At 54.4% G+C, this 10734-nt stretch overlaps 3 protein-coding genes across 3 annotated transcripts; 1 reads left to right on the top strand and 2 right to left on the bottom strand.

Moving 5' to 3' along the window:
• Window positions 1-410: 410 nt before the first annotated feature.
• Window positions 411-2055, bottom strand: BKCO1_1370003 (pantothenate kinase; the record flags this gene model as incomplete). The annotated part of the gene is made up of 4 exons (XM_020271005.1): window positions 411-708; window positions 777-1275; window positions 1331-1613; window positions 1675-2055. The coding sequence occupies 4 exons, from the start codon at window positions 2053-2055 to the stop codon at window positions 411-413; spliced, it is 1461 nt and encodes a 486-aa protein (XP_020124882.1).
• Window positions 2056-2821: 766 nt separating this feature from the next.
• On the bottom strand, window positions 2822-4849 carry BKCO1_1370002 (chromatin remodeling complex subunit; the record flags this gene model as incomplete). The annotated part of the gene is made up of 3 exons (XM_020271004.1): window positions 2822-3315; window positions 3367-4771; window positions 4820-4849. 3 exons carry the CDS (start codon window positions 4847-4849, stop codon window positions 2822-2824), a joined length of 1929 nt encoding a protein of 642 aa, XP_020124881.1.
• A 289-nt stretch (window positions 4850-5138) lies between these two features.
• Window positions 5139-9855, top strand: BKCO1_1370001 (lysophospholipase nte1; the record flags this gene model as incomplete). Its single annotated transcript, XM_020271003.1, has 5 exons — window positions 5139-5368; window positions 5418-6540; window positions 6589-6799; window positions 6850-9127; window positions 9171-9855. 5 exons carry the CDS (start codon window positions 5139-5141, stop codon window positions 9853-9855), a joined length of 4527 nt encoding a protein of 1508 aa, XP_020124880.1.
• Between the last annotated feature and the right edge of the window lie 879 nt (window positions 9856-10734).

The following is a 10734-nucleotide window of genomic DNA, read 5'->3' as shown; positions in this document are numbered from 1 at the left end:
GGGGGGGGGATTGGAAATTGTAAGACAGACTGAATTTCCAGTTCGTGCTGCGCTTGAAATTTTCGATATTCCAATTCTTTCCCGCTCAGTTTTGCGGTCGTTGTTGTTTTGGTACAGATTTATTCTTCTTCTTCCTCTTCCTCTTTTATACAATGTACATTATCTCGCATCGAAGCGTAACGCCAAAGTAAAAGAAAACATAAACGTAACATAGCTGCGGAAGCTCTCGCCTTGCCCCCAGCCAGCTGAGATATCATCCCACACCACCACCCCAAACGAACCAAAAAAGACAAATCAATACAAACGCTTTGTGACAACGCTTTGCCGCCTTTATCAGAAAATCAATCTCTGAAATCGACGCTGGATGTGGTGCGTGCGTACCAACAGAGACTTTGAATGACCGTCTTGACTCAACGCTTCGTCGGGTCTTCCGCCGATGACGATGACGCCGCCGTCGCCGGTCTACCGTCGACGCTATTCCTCCGGCCCCAGTTGCGAGGCTGCCGCTTAAGGAAGGCACCGACGGAGCCGAGGTAGCCTTCGTGGCGCAGGAAGTAGGCCTGCTTCTCGCCCTTAGACCAGAACTTGATGGCGTAGGAGAGGGTGTGCATAGTTTGCGGGTGGCCGCCGATGAAGGAGCCGCCGAAGTAGATGTGCTCCAGGTTATGCTTTTCGGCGTGGAGGTAGGCGATTTGACCGATGTTATTGCTGGATAGAGGATTTGTTGTCAGTGCGCTGTGTATGAGGGAGCACGCGGTGGTTGTAGTGTAGCGTACCTGACGGCATACAGCAGGCTCTTGCTGATGTCTTCCGACTTGAATGATCGCCCGTGCTCTTGCGAGGAGTCTTCCTTGAGGTTGCCGGTGTCTTCCGCCTCCTGCTCGGCTTGGCGCTTCATCTTGTAGACTTTGCCGAAGCTGCTAGCGATGGTGGTGCTTTTGAGACCGATCTTGCCGTAGCCGGAGCCGTAGATGTCGCCGACCAGCATGTCGACCGCCGTGTTGTCGCCACGCTCCGCAAGGCTGAGCATGTCCTCGAACGTTCTTGCGCCGGTGAGCAGGGAAAGAAGACCCCAGAGCGTTCCGCCTCCCAGCGAGGTGCCTCCGACACGCTCGTATTGCCGGGGGCCGGACACCTTGACCATGGAAACGCCGGAACCGATGTTCACCAGCAGGTAGGGGTATATGTTGGGACGGGCGGCGATGAAGCGCATCGGCTCCTCCTGGCTGTAGGTGAAGACTTCATGAGGAATCTCGGTGATGAAGAAATCGAGGCCTGGGGCGCATGTAAGCATACAACGGCGCGGTGGTTGCGAAAGGGGGACGCGCACCTATGATAAGGCACTCCATCTCGTCTTCTCTCACCACCTCCACCTCCAGAGCACCCTTGATCTCATCGTAATATTTGAAGGCGCCTCCGCCAGTGGCCATGACGCAGAGATCCGAGGGTCGCGAGCCATTGATGATTTCGTATTTAAGCTTCAGCTTGCGCAGGAAGTCGATACACTCGTCGATGCGTGCGGTCTCGAATTTCAAAAAGTTCAGGCGGCCGCCGAGCTCCTTGGACGTGGGATCGCGCGAGAAATAGACCAGTTTGGCCAGCGATCCGCCAATCTGCATGCGCACGGGGGTCAGCGAGCTAATTGGGGCGCGACGCGCACGAGGGGAGGCTCACGTCGACTGCGATGTGGCTGACGACTGCGGTGTGGTTGGGCAGGCGGATGTCCTTGGAGCCGTGCTCGTGCTCGTAGTCGCTCTCGGGCGACTCGGGAGTGCGCGGCTCGTCGTCGACTATGAAGGCGCCCTGCACGTTGATGTAGACGTTGCCCGGGTGCCTGATGGTGGGGTCGTCGTGCGAGCGGTTGGCGGGGTGCGCGGCATCGTGCGACAGCGAGGGCGACATGGTGGTGAGCTGCTGGAGCTTGCGCTTGGCTTGGTCGGCGGCGGCGAGGAGTCTTGTTCTAAGGCTGGCTGTCGAAGGCGACGCGACCGGCGGCGGCGAGGAGCAGGCCGGAATGACGGCGGGCGACGGACGCGAAGGCTGTGCGAGGTTCATCGGCCGGGCGTTGAGCGACTAGTCGGCGGCGCTGCTGAGGGTTGGCGGGAAGGCTGCTGGAGGAGAGCAGGCGACGGCTGCCGTGCAACACGCGGCGCGGACGACGTAGAAATTGCTCTGGCGATCCATCTCCGCCTGTCCGACAGTCGGTTGGTGAAAGAGCCATTGTACCTACGGCTACGGTGCAGTGTTGAGCACAACCTCGGACGTGCGCCCAGCCCACCGCGGGCTCTCCGCACCCGAGGCCCCAGACGGGGTCCGCTCGGCGAACCCCTCCATCGCCCTCCACGCCTGAAGCCCGCCGGATACAGCTCCTTCGCGCAGCCGATGGCTAGCGTGGATCTGTTTTTTGCTCATGTCATGGGTAGCTAAAGCTATCGTCCGGACGAGAATGTCGAATTAAAAATTCTACATACACGTCCGGACGATGGCTTCAACTACCTACGTATTGTTTTTTTTTTTCTCCTAAGAACGAGCTAAGGCATAGTTACGCCATGTTCTGCTATTCTTCGCGCTAGCCATCGGCTGCGAGAGGGGGCTGTAGCTCCTCAACCAATTCATCTTACGCCGCCTTCTGCTTTTGCTCACGCCGGCACTTGCCCAAACCAGTCGTCCGAACCGCCTCTCCGAGAGTCCGATATGCAATCTGGTATCACTTTTGGCTGCCATGAATAGTAATCGTACAGCTGCTCTATCCCGAACAAACCCAACCCGCAACCCGTGCCAGAAACTCCTCGAGCTCCGAACCATCCGCCCCGATTCCTTTTTACATGCACACGTCTCTGATCCCGGACGGCCCCTGGTCGTTGTAATCCGTCCTCGTCATGTAGCCCTGGCCCAGCCCTTGGTCTACTATGAAGAGCACCTTTGCCGCCACCTGCGCTCCGAGGAAAACCGCCTCATCCATCCCGACGTCCTTCCACTCCGGGAAGTACTCTGGCGCCTTGACCAGCTTGATGCTGGTCGGTGATTGTCCGTGGCCCGAGTGCGTGTTGTGCGAATGGAGTGAGCCCATCGGGCCTGGTGTTGATCCTTGGCTGATGTGCATCATTTGCGGGTTTTGTGCTGTTGTGGCCGCGTAAAGCAGTGGGTTGACACCGCTGCTGGTAGATTGGCCAAGCCCGGGATGTTGAGGTGTGTTTGCACCCGTAGCCGTGGGAGTCGAGAGATTCGAAGGGAGCTCGGACGTGAAGATAGTAGCCGAGGAAGGAGAGATCAGATACTTGGTGTGAAGTATCGCAACGAGGGCCTCCTTGAATCCTAAATGCACTCATTCAGCGGGTGCTGCGAATATGGGCCCGGCAAGCTTACCTCGAATCTTGGCGCCGTTTCCAACAATGATCAAAGAATCCCAGAGCTCGCTGCGCTTGTTGACCTCGTCCACGGCAGAAACTGTACGATGGATAGTGTCTGCCAGGCGCTCCAAAATCCCGCCACTTGCGGCTTGGAAGCGCTCCACCCCCACCTCGATTTCTCGACGAATCGGACCACGACTGCCAGCAGATCCAGATGCCGCGCCATTGGTCTCGAGACCCGTCATCGCATCGCCGCCCTCATTGTCTCCCTTCCGGTGCGAGCCTTCATCCAGTGCTGCCGCCGCGTCTGCCAATTGCTGGCCACTAGTGGTGTCCTTGAGCGCACTGAGAAGAGCATGGTCCTCGTACAGGAACGTCGCCCTTTCTCTCTTGGCGTTGGGCAAGCGCCCTGGCTTGTTCGCAGCCTCCCTGGCAGCATCGGCGCCCTTCTTCTTCGCCGCAGCCTTTTCTTGTTTCTCCTTCTCTTTCTTGGCCAAAAGTTCATTCATCTTGCCGCTCGTGACAATGCTTGCCACGTCGAGCACTCCCTCGCTCTCCTCATCCTCCTTCGCTTCTTCGCCCACCTCGGTATCGACGCCAGGGCCGCGAGGGCCGCTGCCAATGGTGGCGGCGCCATCGGGGCCAGACCCTGTCGCCCCAGTCGACGCAGCAGCGGCAGGGTTGGATATGGGCTCGGCACCACTTTCTCCGGAGCCCGGCAGAGGGACATTCGGGGGTAGGATTTCGCAAATGGCATTCTTCTTCAATTGCTCGCACATTTCCCGATTGAGCCCCTTGGACTTCAACAACTCCAAAAGCCGCTGTGTCATGGCATCTCCTCCACAGTCGGGCACAGAGATGGCCCTGCCGGTCTCATGCATTATGAAATCGCTAATGGCTGTAACATCGGCTTTTTGGTAGCCCACGTCGATGACGGTGGCGCTTTGAGTGCCGTAGGCGTAGGCAATGGCTGTCGCCGAGTCCATGATGGTGAAAGCGGGCATCTTGAACTTCTCAAAGAAGAACTGGGTGAGCCTCTCCTTCTCCTTGGGGGTCCATGCGGGCTGGCCAACCAGCAGGATAGGCGTATGGAAGGGTGGGTTGAGAGTGTTGTAGACGTGGGTCATGAGGGCGAAGAAACAAGGCCAATTGACTATACGGCCCTCAACCATTGGCCACACGGCACCCTCATCCGAATCGTGGTCCTCCTCGTAGATGACATCGTCGTCGGACGCAGCTGGTGGCCTTTGCGCATCGCTGGCCTCGGGCTTGACGCCGTCCTTCCGGCGCACCTTGTAGGGCTCCCACTCGCCATCCTTCTCGGCAGCAAACATGCGCGACTTGATGCGTAGGCGAGCGGGAGTGAGCGACTCGGGAAGGCCGAGCTGGGCGAGGGTGGTGTGCGACCCGGGCGCAATGATCTAGAGGCAGGTGAGCTTCGAGGCGTGCAGCAGGCACGAGAGACGCACGATCAGCTGCTCATCTTTGAAGGGCGGCATGGTTGCGGGGCCGCGGAGGCGTGGGCGGGCAAGGTGTAGGGCGGGCGGGAGAGTCGCGAAGAGAGTCGCGATGCGCGCGGGCTGTGAGGTCGCGTCGGCGGGCGAAAGCCGTGGCCGGTGGTGGTCCAAGCTTGCGCGAGGCCGGGGTGCTGGAGCTGTCAGTCCCGCAAGCTTGTGACGCCCGCCGCGAATGTCCACCTCACCGGTCATGACTCCAGCCTGCCTCTCGCCATAGCAGCGGTGTCCCCGTTGTCGGTCTCGTCTCCCTGCGCCGGGTGCACGCTCCGTGATGTCGTCCAACATAGCTGCCAGCGCCTCCCAAACGGCCACCGCCGCCCTCGCCGAACCTCATGCCGCTGCCTCCAACTTCGGCCTCCTTGCGCGACTGCTGCTCGGCACGGTGAAGGTCATTCCCGGCGTGCTCTACTCGATCATCACCTTCACCACCATCACCCTGCCGACATGGATTTTCAACGTGGCCTCGATGAGCTTGACCGTCACCATGAACGCGACTACGCTGTAAGCTCCCACCATGCATGCCAGGTTCACCCGACTGACACGGCCCCAGACTGTTGCTGTTCCTGGCCGTGGGCTCCACCGTCAGCTGGTTCGTCCGCTATCGCTTCCTGAACATGTACACTCGCTTGCCTCCGGAGCCACAGCGCGAAGAACCCCACGTCGAGGTTTTCCCAGACACGCAGGAGGGAGACTCCAAGCGCGGTCTGTCCAACTATCTTGATGAGTTCTTCAGTGCCATCAAGGTTTTTGGCTACCTCGAGCGTCCCGTCTTCCACGAATTGACACGTACTATGCAAACCCGCAAGTTGATTGCTGGCGAAACGCTGCTGCTGGAAGAGGAGAAGGGCTTCTGTCTGGTTGTCGATGGTTTGGTTCAGATTTTCGTGAAGTCTAACCGTGACGAGCCCGCTGCTGACTCGGGTGTCTCGGGATCCGATTCTGATGATGAGGACGGAGACACTCGGGGACATCAGCAGGGTTACCAACTCTTGACTGAGGTCAGAAACGGCGCCCCCATGTCATCGCTGTTCTCGATTCTCTCCCTCTTCACCGAGGACGTCAAGCTCCGCCATGATGAGGACCAAGGCATAGATTCCGCTCCGCCTACAGCTGGAGGTCCTCGGCTCCAACGTGCAGACTCGCAACCTGTGGTGGTCCCAATGACCCCTCAATCTGAGACCTTCAACAGCCCGCAACAAATGCCTCCGATGTCTCCCAGATCGGAGCTTAGCAATGCTCGTCGTGCCTCCGCCATGGCCAGCCCCACTGCCAGTGGTCGGCTTCCCAGGGTGCCTTCTCTTTCTCTCGATACATCCCAAGAGCTCGAGCATGACAGGCCTTCTCGTAAAGCTAGCGAGTCGAAGACAAGGAAACAACTCAAGTCTGCTCATCCTGATATTGTTGCACGAGCCACCGTTGATACTACCATTGCCATCATTCCGGCCACTGCTTTTAAGCGCTTGACGCGTATCTATCCAAGAGCAACCGCACATATCATACAAGTCATTCTTACTAGGCTTCAACGTGTTACCCTATCGACTGGTCATGCCTATTTGGGACTGACTAGTGAAGTGCTTCGCATCGAGCGTTTGATGAACAAGTACACCACTTACGACCTTCCGGGATTTCTCAGGGACGCTGCCCTTCAAAGGCTCAAGGACAAATTCTCAAAGGTGAGTTCACCAAGGGCGTCGAGAGAGGTTGAGCTAATTGATCACTAGGAGCGAGAACGCATCGGTGATGAAGATGGAATGAAAGGAATCGCGCTTCACAACCCTGCTACTCATCGAAAAAGATCTGGGAGCGGTTTGAGAAGAGAGGTTCATACTCGACTAGCTCCAGTCCGTCCTACTTCTGCTGCACCAACAGAACCAGCCCCCAAAAGAAGTGCTACCATGACCCCTCGAGCTTCACAGGAGAATGTTAGCGCAGGTAAGTATTGTTCCAGCCGTATGTCATGATTCTTGCTAACCCAATCACAGGTGACTTGTTGACGAATCATCATGTGTCGCGAAACAGCCGTGGACGTATGGGTAGTTTCTCTCAACCGTTCACTCCCCCTCCTCCTAGACGTGATGGACGTACCCCTTTGGACTCTGGATCTTTCAATCCGTTCGCCCAGACCAGCGCTCGCATTCCTCTTCAACGACAAGAGTCCATGGACGAAGATGCTTTCTTCCGTGAATCCGTTCTCGATTGCATGTTGAAGGCCATTGGCTTGACCAACACTCGAAATGTCGTCGCGAAACCTGACTCTGTGGAACAATCCCCTCGGCTTGTCTCCTTCGACTCCAAGCGCCAAAAGGCCGTCTTCAGCAACGCTTTTGGATTCCTCGATCCGTTTGAAGGATCTGTAGATGCAGAAACCGAATCGGTTGCTTCTGTTCCTCTCTCCACCATCAGCGCCACTTACAGCAGAAGCATCCATGAGGAATTAGTCAACGATGTTGAGATTGTCTTCTTCCCCAAAGGTTCGGTTTTGGTGGAGCAGGGTGAACGCAACCCAGGTCTTTACTACGTCATCGATGGTTTCTTGGACGTTGGCATGCCAGTTGACGAGAAGAAAGGTGATACCGATCCCATGAGTACCTTTGCCAACGACTATACCTCTGGACTCGACGTTGGAGATTTGTTTGGTGGCAGCCTACACAAAACTTCGACCAATTCCACCATTGGTGGCGGCTCGCGCGAATCCGGAAAAAAGAAGAAGCAACAGCGGAAAAGCTTGTTCCTCACAAAGCCGGGCGGTCTGGCGGGATATCTGGGTACAGTCTCTTCTTATCGGTCTTTCATCGACGTCGTCGCCAAAACCGATGTCTACGTTGGATTCCTGCCTCGCGCTTCCATTGAAAGGATCGCGGACAGGTATCCAGTCGTGTTGTTGACCATGGCCAAACGCTTGACCATGCTCCTTCCCCGTATGATTCTACACATTGACTTTGCTCTGGAATGGGTTCAAGTCAATACAGGACAGATTATCTACAATCAAGGAGATGAGAGCGATTCCATCTACATTGTCTTGAACGGTCGCCTACGTGCAATTCAAGATACGGAAGACCAGGGCATGAAGGTCGTTGGCGAGTACGGCCAGGGAGACAGCGTCGGAGAACTCGAAGTCTTGACGGAATCCACCAGGCCTGCTTCGTTACACGCCATCCGAGACACTGAAGTCGCGAAATTCCCAAAGACTCTATTCAACAGCCTCGCTCTCGAGCATCCAAACATTACCATCAAGATCTCCAAGATTATCGCCAGCCGCATGCGTTCCCTGATGGATTTTCCAATGCACGACCAAGCAGCTGAACGCACCTTCGCCGTCAAGAACAGTGTCTCGTCAACCGCCAACTTGAGAACCGTCGCCGTGCTTCCCGTCACTGGAGGAGTCCCCGTGGTGGAATTCGCCGGCAGGCTTGTCAACGCTCTTCACCAGAGTGGTCTGCCCAATAGAGTTGTGTCACTCAACCAAGCAGCCATCTTGAATCATCTTGGAAGGCATGCTTTTAGCCGTATGGGCAAGCTCAAGCTTTCACAATACCTTGCCGATCTCGAAGAGAAGTACAGCATGGTTCTCTATGTGGCCGACACCAACGTCAAATCTCCATGGACACAAACCTGCATCACTCAAGCGGATTGCATTCTCATTGTGGGCCTTGCTGAAGGATCCCCGGCAATCGGTGAATACGAGCGCTTCCTCCTAACAACAAAGACCACGGCAAGGAAGGAGCTTGTCCTCCTCCATTCTGATCGCTATTGTCCTCCGGGGCTGACGCGTAAATGGCTCCGTAACCGCATGTGGATCAATGGTAGTCATCACCATATCCAAATGTCTTTTCGCACTGCCCCCGAGCCCATCCATCCTACCCACCGGAGGTTTGGTACCGCCATTAAACAGCGTGTTCAGATCTTGCAGGCCGAGATTCAGAAGTACACGTCAAAGCGCGTACGCCAGAGTCCCCTCTACTCCGCCGACACCCATCATAAGGGCGATTTCCACCGACTGGCCCGGCGTCTGTGTGGAAAGTCGGTCGGACTGGTTCTTGGAGGTGGCGGCGCCAGAGGCATTGCACATATTGGTATTATACGAGCCATGGAGGAAGCTGGGATCCCAATCGACATTATTGGAGGTACCTCTATCGGCAGTTTTGTGGGTGCACTCTATGCCTGGGATGCTGATGTGGTCCCAATGTACGGCCGTGTCAAGAAGTTTGCCGGACGCATGGCCAGCATGTGGCGGTTCGCTTTGGACCTCACATATCCATCGTAAGTTTCCAACCCCTCCAGTTGAACGCAACTAACAACCCAGCGCCTCGTACACCACTGGTCATGAATTCAACCGCGGCATCTTCAAGACATTTGGCAATGCGCAGATTGAGGATTTCTGGCTAGAATATTACTGCAACACGACCAACATCTCCCGCTCGCGCGAGGAAATCCACACCTCGGGCTACGTCTGGCGGTACGTCAGGGCGTCCATGAGTTTGGCCGGTCTCGTTCCCCCACTCTGCGACGAAGGAAACATGCTTGTCGACGGCGGATACGTTGACAACCTCACCGTCGCGCACATGAAGCAGCTCGGCGCCGACACCATATTCGCTGTAGATGTCGGTTCGCTTGATGACGACACACCTCAGCAGTTTGGCGACAGCCTCTCCGGTTTCTGGGCGCTACTAAACCGCTGGAACCCCTTCGGAGCCCACCCCAACCCGCCCACCCTCAGCGAGATCCAGGCACGGCTGGCCTATGTCAGCAGTGTCGACGCTCTCGAGCGTGCCAAGAGCATCAAGGGTTGTCGCTACATGCGGCCGCCAATCGACCCCTACGGCACCCTCGATTTTGGCAAGTTCGACGAGATTCATGATGTCGGCTACAGGTTCGGCAAGGAGTTCCTCGCCAAGCTGCGCGAGGATGGTGAGCTCGGTGGTGTGGAGGAGGGGGAGAAGGAACGCCAGTTGCGCAGAACCATGGCCCCCAGGAGAGCGAGTATCTAGTCACTGTAGCAATGAATTATGGTCCTCGCCCATGTTACAGCCAGCACCAGGAAGTGCCGCGAACAACAAATGACTATAAGTATAATAGTAACCCTCCTTGGGGAGTAACTAACTCCTATTATTAGTTCCCATAACACGAACTATAACGCACCTAAGACGGAACGTGATGATTATAGGAATAATATAGAAATAACAATCGATTAGATAGGCCCTCCGCCTCCTAGTACACGAGGAGATATTATTCTAACTAGGATTAGCCCTAAATAGCCCTCCGCTACTAGCGAGAGGCGATAACGTTTTTAAACTCTCTACTTTTCTAAGTAAGAAGAAAAATCTTTTATAATAAGCGATCTAGCTATTAAGATAAAAGAATTAAAAAGAATTTTAGTTTTTTTAAATAAACGCTATTTCGTAATTTCTTTATACTAGTAAGTAATCTCTAAAGTATATATAATACGTAATATACGGTAGTACTACTACTAGACGGCCTTATATCTTAGCGAAAAATAATAGCGTACGATACTATTTAAGATATTTAGTTTAGAGTAAAAGCTTTAAAGCGGCGAATATATTAAATACGTTTAAAAAACGTAATTAGTAAGTTATATTTAATACTAAAATATTATAAATTTAAATTAATATAAAAGACTTAGTATATATATTTTAAAACTATAAATATTAAATTATAGTTTATAAGGCCGTACTCTAAACTTCTTTTATTATAAAATTAAACTAGTATTATTATTATATACGCGTATACGTATTAATTAGACTTTTAGTTATATATTTAAAGCCGTTTTAGCTTTATAAACTATATTTAATAAAAAATAAAGCGGTATTTATTATTATACTCTTACTATTAACTACTAGATATAGTAA

Source organism: Diplodia corticola, assembly GCF_001883845.1.
Source record: "Diplodia corticola strain CBS 112549 chromosome Unknown scaffold137, whole genome shotgun sequence".
NCBI lineage: Eukaryota > Fungi > Ascomycota > Dothideomycetes > Botryosphaeriales > Botryosphaeriaceae > Diplodia > Diplodia corticola.
The sequence above is the reverse complement of the archived record's forward strand: the minus strand, read 5'-3'. Positions and strand labels throughout refer to the sequence as shown.